At 39.0% G+C, this 16,634-nt stretch overlaps 1 protein-coding gene across 1 annotated transcript in view; it reads right to left on the minus strand.

Moving 5' to 3' along the window:
* Positions 1-3,430: 3,430 nt before the first annotated feature.
* Positions 3,431-16,634, minus strand: part of UVRAG (UV radiation resistance associated) — a 223,462-nt gene continuing 210,258 nt past the window's right edge. The window contains exon 13 of the mRNA XM_024761969.1: positions 3,431-3,462. Within this exon, the coding sequence (XP_024617737.1) occupies positions 3,459-3,462 (4 nt within the window). The 3' untranslated portion in view covers positions 3,431-3,458. The remainder of the gene's footprint in view (positions 3,463-16,634) is intronic.

Below are 16,634 nucleotides of genomic sequence, written 5' to 3' on the forward strand. Positions count from 1 at the left end.
TGAGGACCCCAAAAAGTTTTTGTTTATGTAGGCATATACAAATATGAAACTGAAAAAGCTTTTAAGTATTTACTAATTCACTTTAAAATAATAATAGGAATCTATTACTTGTTAATATAAATAACATTTTTAATGAAAAACAAGCATATTTTCAAAAAAAAAATTTAGTGAGATGAGCGACATTGTTTTACATTTTTGCAAGTCTCTTTTGCAATGACTGTCTTAATAGAAGACAGCTGGATTCTCATATATTCTTCTGTATTCATTTTGTTACCACATGTTGTTTCATGAGAAAATGTAATTGGGAAAGAAAGGAGTATTTTAATAGCCTTTTTCAGATAATTGTAGATATTCTTCTCTGATACTACCTCCAAACTTAACAAGTAGTAGCTTCTTAAAGGTTAGTAGCAATGTAGAATCTGAAGCCATTTCAATATATTTTTTACAGCTGTTACATTAAAATCCATTGGGGTGGGCTTCCCTTGTGGCACTGTGGTTAAGAATCTGCCTGCCAATGTAGGAGAAACAGGTTCGAGCCCTGGTCCGGGAAGATCCCACATGCTGCGGAGCAACTAAACCCATGCACCACAACTACTGAGCCTGCACTCTAGAGCCTGTAAGCCACAACTACTGAGCCCGCGTGCCACAACTACTGAAGCCCATGCACCTAGAGCCCGTGCTCCCAACGAGAAGCCACCACAATAAGAAGCCTGCGCACCGCAACAAAGAGTAGCCCTGACTCGCCGCAACTAGAGAGAGCCTGCACGCAGCAATGAAGACCCAACGCAGCCAAAAATAAAAATAAGTAAAATAAAATAAATTTATATATGTAAAAAAAAATCCATTGGGTTTTTGCACTTTGAAGAGATCTTTAGCTGTACATGACTTCATAGCAACATACATTGGTCATTTTGAAAATACTGGCTCACTGAGTTATATACATTTTAAATGCTGACACATTCATTATAAAATATTTTAATCTCTTTTGTTAAATATCACTACCAACTTCATCAAAAACACCTTTAAGAAACAGGAAGCTGTCAAGGTCATGGTGGCAAATGCAAGTTTTCCGACATACTAATGATACTGTCATTCAAAATCTTGAATCTCATCATCAGTTGATTTCCTTTAAGAGGCTCACTTCATTCATTTTTGCAAAAAATGTCTGCCAAATACCTGCCTGTATAGTTGGCTGTGTGTTAGTCAATCTTTCAAGATGGTGCTCCATGAAAAATATCAGCTGGTTTAGTTAGCAACTCAATTGCACAAGTGCTTTATGCCTATTTCCCTTTCCATCACACAGAATATTAAAAAAAAATGTAGTCAAGGGTCAACATTTAATATAATTAATAACTTTTACTGCTTAATCAAGGACATTCTTTTTGTTGTTGTTGTTGTTGCATTGGGTCTTCGCTGCTGCACATGGTCTTTCTCTAGTTGTGGTGAGCAGGGGCTACTCTTCATTGTGGTGTAGTTCAGTAATTGCAGTGTGTGGACTCAGTAGTTGCAGTGTGTGGGCTCAGTAGTTGTGGCTCATGGGATCTAGAGGGCAGGCTCAGTAGTTGTGGCGCACAGGCTTAGTTGCTCCGCGGCATGTGGGATCTTCCCGGACCAGGGATCGAACCCGTGTCTCCTGCATTGGCAGGTGGATTCTTAACCACTGCGCCACCAGGGAAGCCCCAAGGACATTCTTAAGTTAAACTGGTTTTTGTCTTTTTGTTTTGTTTTGAAACTATGAGTTTGCTGAAAGTGCCCCTTTTTCTATCTTAGGTCAACAAACTCATGTTCTGAAACCAATTTCCTTTCCCTCTCCCTAAGACTTTACTCCTTCAAGTATCCCTTCTTTACCTTGTATTAGCAATTGCTCTCTTCATTTGATCACTCTCATCAGCATATAAACCTGCCCGGATATTTCCCATCTTAAAAAATAAAACACACCAAAAAGGTTCCACATCCCCACAAAACAAATAAAAAACAAAACAAAAAAACCCAAAAGACCTCCCTTAAACCTACAGTCTTTTCCAGTTATGAACCCACATGTCTATCTCACTGCACAAAAAACACCTCAGGAGGGCTGTCTATAATCAATGGCACTTCCTCACTTCCTATTCACTCTTCAACACACCTGCTGCTCTACTGAAACTGCTCGTTAAAGACTTCCATGTTCCCAAGTCCACTGGATACTTCATCTGACAGAGTTCACATATTTAGTTGATTACGCTTTCCTTCCAGAAATTTACTTCTCTTAGTTTCCAAATTATTACTTTCTCCTGGTTTTCTCTCTACCCAACTGGCCATTCCTCACAGTCTTTGCTGGTTCATCCTCCTCTAACCAACATCTAAACGTGATTTCCCAGGGCTAAATCCCACGGCATGTTTCTGTCTGCATCTGTCTCTCTCTGCTCTGGCTAGCTCTGCACTCTCTTCCTGGTTGATCGCACCTGGTTCCATGGATTTAAACATCATCTTTATATTGATGACTACCAAATTTGTACCTCTAGTAACTGACCTCCCACCCTGAGTTCCAGAACCATATTCTGTTGCCTATTTGACGACTCTGCTTTAGATTTCTAAAAGGCAACTCAAGCTTAACATTTCCAAAGCAGAACTTCTGGTTCTCCCAACCCCTGTCTCTTGGACCCTTCTCCATCTCAATGAACAGCATTTTCATACATCCAGTTGCTCATACACAAAACCTAGGAGTCATTCTTGATTACTCCTTTTCCTCCATCTCCCACATTCAATCCATTAGTTCATCTCCCATAATATACTGCAACATATAACATTATATTAGTTTCAGGTATACAACATAATGATTCGATGTATGTATATATTGTGAAATAATCACCACGATAAGTCAACATCCATCACCACACATAGTTACAAACTTTTTTTTTTCTCGTGGTGAAAACTGTTAAGATATACACTCTCAGCAACTTCTGAATATACGATATTAACTGTAGTCAACATGCTGTACATTGTATCTCCAGGACTTACTTATTTTATAACTATAAGTTGGTAGCTTTTGACAACCTTCATCCATTTCTACCACCCTCTACCCCGACCTGTGATAACCACCAATATGTTCTTTTTATCTATGAGTTTGGGGTTTTTTTTTTAACTTAGATTCCACATGAGTGAGATCATATGGTATTTAATTCACTTAGCATAATGCCCTCAAGGTCCATCCACATGTTGTTGCAAATGCCAGGATTTCCTTCTTTTCATGGCTGAATAATATTCTACTGTGTGTGTGTGTGTGTGTGTGTGTGTGTGTGTGTGTAATGTGGGATCTTCCCGGGCCGGGGCACGAACCCGTGTCCTCCGCATTGGCAGGCGGACTCTCAACCACTGCGCCACCAGGGAAGCCCCCAGACATTTTTTAAAAGGACTTCAAACTGGCTAGTTTCTTGCTTTCACCTTCGGAGCCCCACATCCACGTCTGGTTCTTTGATGGCTCAGCTGGGGATGAGGATATGGCTAGAGTTAATTCAAAATTTTTATTATGCCTATTAAGATCACTTCTGCTCATTGTGCTTGTAGAAAATGTGACAGCACATCCTCAGTATGTTCTGAGGCCACGAGTTTACTTCAAACTCAACTTACTTTCTCCTGTCCAGATGAGTCTTCTCCCACAACTTTTATCAGTTACTCAGGCTTAGAGTGGCATTCAATTTTTACCCTTTTTTGCATTTTATATATGCAGTGATTCACCAGGTCGACAAGCCATTTTTCCTGTGAAACATTCTCATCTCTCCATTCCCATCGCCACTCTAGAAAGTTCTTTGTTGTTGTGTGGACTGTAGGATGTTTAGCAGCATTCCTGTCCTCTACTCACTAGAAGGTAGTATCATTATTTTCCTTCTTAAGTAAGACTTTTTATCATGTCACTTAGCAGCCCTGCTTCCTAACCAGTTATTGTTTTAAATTTCAACTTCTCTGCCTAGCTTTCAAGGCCTTCGTGATCTGGACTGTCAGTTATCTGCAACCTTATTCTGTTCAAGTGGTTTTCTCACAGTCTCATGAACACACCAAGCTCATTTCTCTCTGCCTTTGCACACTTCCTGAAAATGCCCACGTCTCTCTTTCCTTCCACCTGGCAGAGTAAAAGAGACTATGTTTTACTTTGTCATGACTAAGAAAAGAAAAACTCACATTTTTCTGCTGAGCTGTATAATAACACCAAAGCTTTATCTATAATTCATTCCAAGTCGATGAGGATGCAGTAAAACTGTAAGGCAGGCCAGAGGCACACAAGATAAGAAATGGCTGGAGCAGAGTGAGGGAAAAGGAAGAGGAGATAAAGTCAGCAAGGTAATGGGTCCAGATCACGCAAGGCCTAGTAGGTCAGAGTAAGGACTTTGGTTTTTACTCTGAACGAGAGGGGAAGCTCTGGAGGGTTCTGAAAAGATGAAAGACACAGATGCTTTGACTTCTCTGAGAGAACAAACTGCAGGGGAGGAAGAAAGGAAACATGGAGAGGCTCCTGCAAAGACCCAGCCAAGAAAACAGGGTGGTATAAACCAGGATGGTAGCTGTGAAAGTGGTGAGGAGTAACTGAATTCTCGTATTTTGAAGATAGAGCCAAATGATTTGTTGAAAGATCTTATATGAGGTGTGAGAGGCAGAGGAGTCAAGGATGACTTCAGAGTTTTGGGCCTAAGCAACTGATAAAATGAGGCTGTCATCTTAATTTGATAAAAGTACAGGCGACATTAAAATAGATAGCTAGGGGGTGGGGTGAGGAACACAGTATGAGTGCTCAGTGCTAGAAGATTGGGCTGGAGACGTCAGCAGGGACCAGACTGCACAGGGTCCTGTAAACCACAAGACATCTAGACTATATCCTTAAGGACAATGGGAGGATAATTAGAGATTTCTTAAGCACGAGAGTGACAGAATTGGGGTTTATATTTCTTAAAGACCACTCTGGCCACAGTGCAGTAAATAAAGGGGAACAAGACCTGGTTAGGAGGCTGTTGCAATGGTTCAGACTAGAATGGTGATGGTTTTGATTAGGGTTCCAGGAGTGGAGAAGAACATATGTGAATAGATTTGAGCTATGATTTGTAGGTAGAGTGCAAGACTCTGTGATAGACAATTGTGACAGTGGTGAAGACAGAGGGGTCAAAGATGACCCTTCGGTTTCCTGATTGAGTAACCAGGTAGATGGTGGTGTCTATGAACTGAGACAGGGAATGCTGAGGAGAAGCAGGTGTATATACTTTACATGTATATAATATAGATAATATATTTTACAAAAAATATCCTTATACATAAAGTTAAGAGAAATTTGGGGTAAAAATATCAAGAATTACAAAACCTTAAAGGGAAACTGAAACCCAGGTATGAATGAGATGGCCTAAAAAAATCATAAAGAGGAAGGTTGTTTCAGAGCCTTAAGAATATCAACAAGAGATGGGGAAATGAAAAGGGGCTTGGGAAGGACTGCTCAGAAAGATTTGAGGAAAACCAAGTGTCTCACCAGAAAAGCACAGAGAAAGTGTTAATTTAAGAAGGAAGATATCATCAGCAGTCAAATGCTGCTGACAGTTCAAGCAACGGAGACACGAAGACATGTCTATTGGATGTAATTACATGAATTCATTGGTAGGTAGCTTTGGTAATATGGTAAACACAAGTTTAAATGAAGCAGTGGGAGATGAAGGAAGACTGGTGTGAGTTCAGGAGTGACAAGGTGAGGAAAGGGAGATGATGTGAAGTTTGCCACAGTGAGAAGAGAGCTCAGTAACATGATGAAGCACAGTGGGATGCCGTGAGAAGGTGAGAAGGAACAGGGTCTCCATCCTACAGGTGGTGAGAGCACAGGAGAAGGATTTGCCTTGGATGGCAGGTGGGCCAAGTCTCCCATTATAACAGGAAGGATGAAAGAAACTGATCACTATGGAAACAGTTTATTCACTCAACAATTCTTCACTGAACTCACACTGTGTGCCAGGTATGGTGCTAGGTGGTGGGGATACAAGGGTGAGCAAACACAGACAATGGAGCTTAAAGTCCAGTGGAGCAGACAGACATTGCTCACATAATCGCACCAACAAATACATAATTTATAAATTAAGTACTCTGAAGGAAAGGAACACTATTCCAGAAAAGAGGTGGACAAAAAGACTGAGAGAGCCAGGGAAGACTTCTGAGAGAAAGTGACATTTTAGCTGAGACCTCAAAGATGAGTAGGGGGCTTCCCTGGTGGCACAGTGGTTGAGAGTCCGCCTGCAAGATCCCGCGTGCCGCAACTAAAGAGCCCGCATGCTGCAACTAAGACCCAGTGCAGACAAATAAATATTTAAAAAAAAAAAAAGAAAAAGGTGAGTAGGAGCTACGGGAAGGAATGTTCCAACTAAAGGAAGCAGCGTATGTAAAGAACCACTGCAGGGGTAAGTATGCCGCTTCATGGAATTAAAAGAAGGACAGTATAGTTGGTCTGAGGGGAGTTCTGGCGAGAGAGGAAACTAAAGCTGGATAGGAAGGTAGACTATGCAGGGCCCTCTAGACCATGTCACACCATAGTCTGATTTTTTTTCCTAATAGAAATAAGAACCCATGGAAGGACTTTAAACAAAGGTGTTAACTTGCTTAGATTTTCATCTGATACATTCCTTCTTTAATTAACCCTTCCTCCTTGAACTTTCCTGACAATGACCAATATGCATTTTGGAAAAAAAAATATGCTGACTGCTGTGGAGAATGGTTTAGAGAAGGTGAGACCAGCGTGTTGCAGTAATCTAGGTGAGAGATCACGGCTGCTTAGACTAATGTGGTGATATAAGAAATGGAAAAAAGGAGACTAATTTGGAAGACTTTTAGGAGATAAATCATAAAGATTTGGTTACGGTTTGGAAGTGAAGGGTGATGGATAGAGAGGGATCATGAAGAACTCAATGCTTTGTTTTGCCCAAATGAATGAAAGTTTGATCAAATGGTAGAACAACTTCAACAAAGAAATGTAATAGAACTGCTGAGCACTACTGAGAGCCCAGAAATGGTAATTAATCATGAGTTTATAATGACACTATTGCGTGACTCTCTACACATCTGCTTGGGTGCAGCAGGTACAGAGAAATTGGACAACAGGGCTGTAAGAATGAGAAGTCACGGGGGGCGGGGGCAAGACAAAGGTGTGACTAAAATAATGGGACATATAATCTAAACTAGATAAAAAAGCCAGGTCTGAAGGTCACCAAGAAGAACAATGAACAAGAGGCTAACACACAAGCCGAAGGAGGTGAGGTAGTCATCAGAGAGCAGGATGCTTGAATCAGATTCTGGATGTGTTCTGAAAGAAATGATGACGTGACTCAGAGAGTAACCAGGGGAGTAGATAAAAACTATGGGATGCAAGAGATCACTGGTGCCAAAAGATCAAGAAAATGAAAGACTAGGGTGTTGAATGAATCATCCACTTGTGTGTTAGTGTCACCCATAACAGCAAAATTTTGAATAGAAAGAGAAAGACTGTTTCTCTTTCCTATGTCACCTGTTTCTTGTTTCTCTGTTGCCAAAACTCATGATGAGTAATGGGGTTATAACTGAGAGACTGAAAGAGTGGTAAAGTTGAAGAGCATATGTCTCAAAGGAGTAGGTTTTCGTATGTTTCCTTTGCCAACAGGGTAAAGAGGTAAGAATCTAGAAAAACCAACGAGAGGAAGAAAACCCCAATCTCATCTCCTAAATCTGAATACCTACTAGCACATAAGAAAATTAATAGCTACTAAATGGGTACTCGTGGGGTCCTCAGGGAAAATTCAAGTTCAGTTAGGGCAAGAGATAGGCTGAACTCCCTGAAGAGCCTGAAGATACAGGAGAATTCGCTGATTATACAGATGCACTTGCAGAGGAAGCAGCTGGAGGACTAGAGGGCTGAGTCAGGCTCGACAAAGGAGAGGGCATTTTGAAGATGATGGAGATGATTACAAAAGGTTTTGATGTGTTTCGATGGAAGGTTGAGGTATTCCCATCTGGTAGCTTCTACTTTCTCTATAAAGTCAGAAATGCGATGATTTATCAAGAAGGAAAGGGACAACTGGGGATGGGGAAAAGAGAAGGTTTAAGACCGTCATGTGGAAGGAGAATCAGATATCTAGGATGTATCAGTCCAACTGAAATAGATGACCTGAATTTACAGTGCTCCAGTCTTTCCAACAGTTCAATTTTTTCCCCATAGGTAAGTGGGTTAGAGGTAAAGATGATGGGAGAAGAATATTTAGGAATACTGAAAAGAGAAACTACAAGCATGAAGCCACTAGGGTAATGACAGTGGCCTAGCCAGGGCAGGAAGATGGGGGCAGTCTATAAGGAGGTGCATAAATCTGCAGAGACTTTTAAAATGATAATAAAATGGGTTAAAAACAACGAATCTAATGCCTAATGCCAGTGATAAAATAATCCTCTCAGAAAAAAAATCGTTTGTTGGTCTAAGTTCTAAACAATTGCTGCAGTGACTGTTTGATTTCTATATGTATGCAATCTTCAAATCAGGATGTTTTCATTATGCATATGCTAATAAATATTATATCAACATGGAAGTTAATTCAAAGAACTCCCAGCTGTACAGTCAGCCCAACGAAGTGGACTAAACTACACACTTCCAATTTGATTAAATTTCAAATGGTTTGGAATCTTCGAAGCTTCCTTTGGACACAGTTTGTGTCCCCAGACTGTCTGGTGTAACATATTCCCACATATTCCCGTGTTTAAACAGTAGGTTCAAAATAAACAATGATAGCAATATGCAATTTTTCTTAGTTCCGAATCATTTTTTTTTCCCTGGTGTAGTTTTAGATAAGGTTATTCAGATACAAAAATATTTACAATCAGCCTTGAACAAGGTACAGTAAAATACAAACCTTTAAAATTGCTCCCTGAAGATGGGTGCACAGAAACTGTTCAAAAGAAAAAGTCTATATATGTATATTTTTTTCAATAAAAGAAAATTTTCTGCTTTTCTTTTTTGGCTATTATCATCTGTTTCTTGTGATGATTATTACTGAAAATAATTTTATCATATAGAGAAAGAGGTGTTGAAAATGATCTACTTCAAGTGTCAAAACACTAGGTACATGCTACTGAGAAGTGGTTTTGAATTGACATTACCTTCTCTAGACCCAGAGACATGGGAGGTAGAAGAAACAGTCTCCTCTTCAGAAGGCTCCAGGGTAAATGATACTTTCAGAAGAGAGCCAGAGATTTTACTTACCTCTAGCAGTTGTATACTACACATATATGGTAAAGAGGTTGAAGACTTGTATATATTATAGTCACTGAAGAGGGGTTTCAGAAAACACAGAGGAAAGGTCTAGGAGGGAAGTGAGGAGAGAGAGAGAATAGATCAAAGGAGAAGCAGCAAACAAAAGATAACAATGTTGAAATAATTCATGGGCAGAGGGTGACAATAGTCCTTATAAAAAAGTAAGAAGAAGAGTGATCTTCCCCTCTCCTCCTTTGGCGAAGGAAGAGAGAGAGAATGTATAATAGGAAATCATATATGCCAGTGGAAAAAAGATATTAAATTTGATATGACAGGTAATAAGATGCTATCACAAGTTTTTAAAGGAGAAATTACGTAATGAAAAGATTTACATCAGATTATTCTCTTTGCCAATATTAAATATAGTTCTTTAGACAGAGCTATACTAAAAAGAGAAGGGAATTTCAGGGAAATCGAATTCCAAATAATTGCAGTAAGAAGGTTTAAAAAATCCCCATTTTTTAAAAACTCTGTAAGTTGCAGGGTTGTGAAAATTGTTAAAGAATTCAGAATCAATTTCCTTCTAGAAACCTTCCAGTTTTTCCACACCCTTTTAGTAACTGTTGAAAAATACTCTACAGGCAAATTTCAGCAAGCAGAGCAAAATTAAAGGATGGAAAGCATGTCTATTTTAATAGTCATTTTTATAAAATAAAAATTCTGCCAAGTAAATCAAAATCACATTCCACAACATTAACAGCCATCCTGCATTTGCCCAGGTTTAACAGCACCTGTTTCCCACAAAAACCTGTAAAGTTCTTTTTTTTTTAAACTACAATTAAGCGTGCAAGGTGCATAAACCTACATACTTGGTAATGCCAAAAGATGTTTCCATCTGGAACATGAATTTGGAAGAAAAACTGCTCACCATTTTAAATTTCTACTTCACAATGTGTGCACATAATATAGATTTGCTTAAATATATCAGTGCAACTAATGGTATACGCTCTGTAAGCCACTTAGGTGCTCAAACCTTTACATCAAAGTTATTTAATTATAATACCTATTTCTGGGGAGGGAAGAAAAGAAAAGTAGAAGGGGGGTTTAGGTGTAAGAAGTTAAGCTTTGAAGTCAGAAAGGCATAGACTCAGGTCCCCAGCTTTGTTACTTACTTGTAGTGTGAACTTGGGCATACTACTCTGAACCTGTTTTCAAATCTCTAAAATGGGTTTAATAACACCAATCTTCCAGGACTGCTTGTGAGAATTAAACTAAACAAAAAAACCGAAGACCAAGCACAGTTACCAGGATACAGTAGGCATTCAATTATCATTATTACTATGCGTCACCTCCCCAGTACCTATCTGTAAGTGCCACAAGAGAAGATACTATGTTTGCTGTATATTAATAGGAGGCAAGGAACTCCAGCACCAGAGTAAAAGAGCCAGTGAGCACTGCCAAAATAACAACAGGGATGCTGATGCTGGATTTTATTTACTGAATATCTATTATGCATTAGGTATTGCACTTAGCATACATTATCAATACAATACAAGCACTTGTCCTATTATAGGCACTGTTATTGAGGTGCCCAAGGTCACAGGGTCTTTTCTAACACTCAACTACAACCACAGATCTTACCCCACTCGACCTTACCCCTGCCCAAGTTGGGATTAGCTATTCGTCTCTCATAGAACCCTGTACACTCACCAATGCAGGACCTTTGACACTATTGTAATTGCGTGTTTATGCCTCTGTATCTTCCACAAGAATGGAAACTGTTATTAATACTGTATCCTAGTTCCTCGAGCACAATGTCTGGAACATTTTTACCGGTTTAATGGAGGGAGGAGTAAATGTAGGGATGAAGTGGTAGAGCTAGAATTCCAACTGGTGCCTTTTGACTCCTCATCTTAAACTAATTCTACACCATGGACCCAAGCCCCACCCCAGCCCAGTAATAATCCCATTTTGTACATTTGTATTATTTTGTAAATTTCACTTAGTCAAGATTTCTATAAAAAATCTGTGGGATTTCTTCAACTCACAAATGAGATGTTCATGAACCAAATTATTACCAAATTCACCACTGATTTCATAAGCTGATACCTTGAAAACAACCAAATCTAGCTTTTATGTGGCAACCTTTTGGTAAAGTAAGTCAAAAAGGCAGCGAATGTTGACACCAATAACTATAGATCTTATTAAAGTCCAAAATGCAACTCCTAAAATCCTAGTAACAATATTACATACATTTATTACTTTGGAGACTTACATAAAGCAAGGCAAACAAAAAGCTTGGAAATAAATCCACACATTTTTGAAATATCCACTTAATTTCACTGAATTGATTTTTCAATAACTGTGTGCATAAATCTGTTAGCTACCCAAGTTTAAAGGTTAATTCAGGATCATCTATCAGAAAGCCTAAAAACTTCTACCTGCTTTCTAGATGTCAAAGCTCAAAATTGCATACATAAGTTAGCTAAAGTCAGTGTTCTAGAATGAAGAGGCTGTCTACAAATTCCATATATTCAGAATATATTTGAGAAAGATGTATTTCAATTATGGAATTGCAAAAGGAATTACGTCAACTCATAATTTTACCCAATTTCAGCACACAAAAAGACAATGTAAAGTCCCTTGAAGTCATTCTGTTTAAGTATGGATTTCACAGGAGGAGGAAACTTGAAGAATCACTGATCTGGGAGCAACCAATGCTAACGCCTAGGTTGTCATAATCAATCTGCTTTAATTATCAACAAGTTTTTCCCATTTCTGACCAGTCATTTGGAGCTGACCTTTGACAAGTACTTACAAGTCATCGAAATCTCATTTTATTTTATAGCCTCATATTTGTTACTGGGCTAATCTTTACCTGTTCTACATCACACAACAGCTTACATATTTGAATGGCCCAGCAGTAAATTTCCATGGTCCCCCTGGGTCAGTCAGATGTTAGCTGTTAAGTAAAGCTAAAAGGATCTATGCTTCATAAATTTCCTTCAGGGTCCACATTTGCTCTTACAGGCTAGGCTTTCAAGCCCAAACATCTTTATAGCTATGTGCAGTGATTTATTAACTCCTCCTTGTTTTTATCCAAAAAGATCAATCACATATGTATCAATAAGCTGGTGTGCTGGTGACTGCTTTTTATTGTACATATAACCACCTGCCTTTAATACAAACTTGAGTCTAAAGCTTTTGTAAGCTCTTGCGGGATTTTAACAATCTTCACCTGTTTCTAATTTGGTACAAAACATATGGTTTAGCTCTGCTATTTTGTTCTAAGCCAGCCTTTCCTCTTATGGACCCAACAATATAAAAGAAAACAAATCCAGAGCACAAAAACCTAAATTTGGAGGATGTTACACACACACACACACACACACACACACACACACACACGGCCCATTACTTCTGAATAGCAGTTTTGACATATAACAGGAATAAATTATTATTTAGTTTCCATTTTTAAAATTTTTATTTATTTAAAATCTTTATTGGAATATAATTGCTTTACATTGTTGTGTTAGTTTCTGCTGTATAACAAAGTGAATCAGCTATATGTATACATATATCCCCATATCCCCTCCCTCTTGCGTCTCCCTCCCACCCTCCCTATCCCACCCCTCTAGGTGGTCACAAAGCACTGAGCTGATCCCCCTGTGCTATGCAGCTGTTTCCCACTAGCTATCTATTTTACATTTGGTAGTGTATATAAACTCAAAATGGATTAAAGACCTAAATGTAAATCATGTTATAGTTATGAAATTATTACATTCCTTTGCAAACAATTAGATGTGTCCTACATAACTCTTGAGGTTTCTAAGAATTATGTTCAAACTGTGAAAATGGCTGTTTAACCTTAGGACCTCAAAAGAGGTAACAGCCATATCTAGTTGCCTGTGAGGTTACGGAAGAGAGTTCCTATCTTTACATTCAGGAATCTACATTTGGTCAGGTGAAACCAAGGTTTTCTTTTCTCTTTCCTTATCCCTCTCTAAATTACACCAAAAGTTTAAGAAGAGGCAGGGTGCCGGCAGAGAGAGAACCACGACCTAACACAACATGGTAAAGTCAATATTAAAATTAAGAGTGTCTGGGTGATAGGGCAGGGAGGAATAAATCCTCAGGAAAAAGTGACTAACAGAAATGTCTAGGAAAGGCAGAGAAGTCAACATAGCCTCCCACGGCTCTCCCAGACTCTTCTACACATAGTTACTTTTGCAGTCATGGTGGGACCTGACAACACTGGCCACAGCTGGCATTTAATCTCCCATTCAAATTCCTCTCATCCTTTGAGTCCCAATGCAAATACTCAATCCACTGAAGCCTCCCCCCCAAGTCCCAGATCAGAATGGATGGTGCTTTAAGATTCATCAGTATTTATCCTCCATTTGGAAGCAGGTAATCACATTACGGATTTGCTTTAAGATCATATATTTACATATCTCTCTCGTACAATAATCTACATAACAGGCACTGAATAAATGTTTGTTGAATTGTATTAAATTGGTTTACAAATAAAAAGGTTTTGTATAAATAAAACATACTTAAAAATTAATGTTTATTTATCAAAAGAATATATGTACATGGTTTAAAAAGTCAAACTGCTCTACAAACTTGATGGTAAAAATATTAGCTTTTATGTTTCTTAGGTAATACCTTACCTCTCCCTCAACTCCTAACCCCCTGAGCCAACAATTCTCAATGCTTTAAGCTGCTTTTTAAAGTATTTACCCTACATATACATAATTAATATTCTATATTCCTGTTTCTTGATTCTCTGGTTTTAAAAACAACCTACTGGAAAAGATGAGGATTTCTCTCTCTTACACATTGCTTCCCCATCTCTTCCCAAAACAACCACACTTCTTCCTCCCATTCTCTCAACAAGGTCAACGCCACATTTTGGGGGAATTCTCTGGCAGTCCAGTGTTTAGAACTCAGCGCTTTCAGTGTCAGGGCCGGGTTCAACCCCTGGTCAGGGAACTAAGATCCCACAAGCTGCGCATGGCCAAAAATAAACAAACAAACAAAAACACATTCTTTGGTGAAATCAATGTGCAATGTTACAGTATTATAACTACATAATTATTATTTTGAGTAGAGCCATATAATGAATGATATTTATATTTTCTTTCTTTCCAACTTGGTTCTTCCTGGAGTTAATTACCATCTAATTTCTTCATTTGTTAAATTTATTGATGTACCTCTAAGTAATTCATTCTCTGACTCCCTGAAAGCAATGAAAATTCCCTCAAAATATAATTAAATACATCAGATAATCTTTCATCTTTCTTTGTCCTCCTGCTCTCTAGGCCAGTTGAAGAGCTGACCTTCTACAATTTCCCTTCACCATCATCCTGAGATCCCTCTGCTTCTCTGCTGTGCTGGATCCCTTCTTTTCCTTGAATGATGTGTTACTTTTACTTGGTTTATTCCCTTGTATTAATAGAGCACATCTTCCAAGAGTCTCCTAGGAAAGGTGCATAGGGAGCTTTTTTTTTTTTAGGACCTCCATGTCTGAAAAGACTTTTCTACCATGTATTTGACTGACAGTCTGACAGACATAGGCACACCTGGTTTTTACTGTGCTTCACTTCATTGTGCTTCGCAGATACTGCATTTTTTACAAATGGAAGGTTGTGGCAATCCTGCATCGAGTAAGTCTATCAGCGCCACCTTTTCCAGCAGCATTTGCTCACTTCACCTCTCTGTGCCACATTTTGGTAATTTTTTACAATATTTCAAACTTTTTCACTATTATCATATTTGTTATGGTGATCTGTGATCAGTGATGTTTGCTGTTACTATTGCAAAAAGATTACGACTGGCTGAAGGCTCAGATGATGGTTAGCACTTTTTAGCAGTATTTTTTCATTAAGGTATGTACACTGTTTTTTAGACATAATGCTATTGCACTCAACAGACTACAGTATAGTGTAAACATAACTTTTATAGCACTAGGAAGCCAAAAAATTCGTGTGATTTGCTTTACTGTGGTGGTCTAGAATCAAGCCCACAGTATTGCCCAGGGATGCCATATATAAGCAAAGCTTATAGAAATAATTTTCCCGCGGTATTCTGAGGGCACTGTTCCATCACTTTCTACCTTTCAGTGTTGCCTTTGAGCAGTCAGATATCACAATTCCCATTCCATCATATTTTTTCCCCTCTGCAAAGCTTCAGAATCTTCACTTTACCTCTAGCATTTCGAAATATCACAGTGCTTGGCACTCACTGGGCTCCCACAATCTGAAATCAAGTCCTTCAAATTATTAGAATTTTTCTTATATTATTTCTTGAATAATTTCCTACCCTCTTGTTTCCTCTTCCTTTTCTGTACTCACCATTAAATGAATGTTGGATTATCAGATATTTGAAGAATGGCTCTGATTTCTTATCTTTTCTCTCATATTTTGAATCTCTGCCTTTTGTACTTTTTTCTTTTTTATATTTTTTCTTTTTTTGAGCTTTCCTTAACTTCACATTCCAACTTTGTCCTGTTTTTTTTTATTCCATCATTTTACTTTCTGAAGCTTTGTTTGCTTGTCTTTTAATGAATGCTCATTTTCATACCATCTTGTTTTTGTTCTTAGACGTAGTACTTTCCCTTGTCTCAGAGCGTATTAATAGTCTTTACATTTTGCTTTTTATAAAAAGTCAACTTTATTTATTGAGGTATAATTGACATATAACATTATATTAGTTCAGCTGTACAACATTATTTATGTGTTTTTACTTTTTGTTGACCCCTATTCTTTCTTCCCTTCACATTTCTTTTTTGATTATTTATTTTGGCTCTGTATCTCGTGTGAGAGCTCTCCCCAAATATCTGATGATCCTTGGCTGACCATTCATTCATTCATTTAGTTTTTGGCTGTGTTGGGTCTTCGTTGCTGCACGCAGGCTTTCTCTAGTTGTGGTGAGCAGGGCTACTCTTCGTTGCGGTGCGTGGGCTTCTCATTGCGGTGACTTCTCTTGTTCCAGAGCACGGGCTCTAGGTGTGTGGGCTTCAGCAGTTGTGGCATGCGGGCTCAGTAGCTGTGGTGCACAGGCTTAGTTACTCCGTGGCATGTGGGATCTTGCCGGACCAGAGATTGAACCCGCGTCCCCTGCATTGGCAGGCAGATTGTTAACCACTGCGCCACCAGGGAAGTCCCTGACCATTCATTCTTAAAAGTGAGGCACTAAAACAGTGATTGATGGGACTTCCCTGGTGGCCCAGTGGTTAAGAATCCGCCTGCCAATGCAGGGGACGCGGATTCGAGCCCTGGTCTGGGAAGATCCCACATGCTGCGGAGCAACTAAGCCCGTGTGCCACAACTACTGAGCCCATGCTCTAAAGGCTGTGAGCCACAACTACTGAGCCCGCATGCCTAGAGCCTGTGCTCCACAACAAAGAGAAGCCACCGCAATG

This window comes from Neophocaena asiaeorientalis, unplaced genomic scaffold, assembly GCF_003031525.2.
Source record: "Neophocaena asiaeorientalis asiaeorientalis breed wild unplaced genomic scaffold, Neophocaena_asiaeorientalis_V1.1 scaffold263, whole genome shotgun sequence".
NCBI classification, from domain to species: Eukaryota; Metazoa; Chordata; class Mammalia; order Artiodactyla; family Phocoenidae; genus Neophocaena; species Neophocaena asiaeorientalis.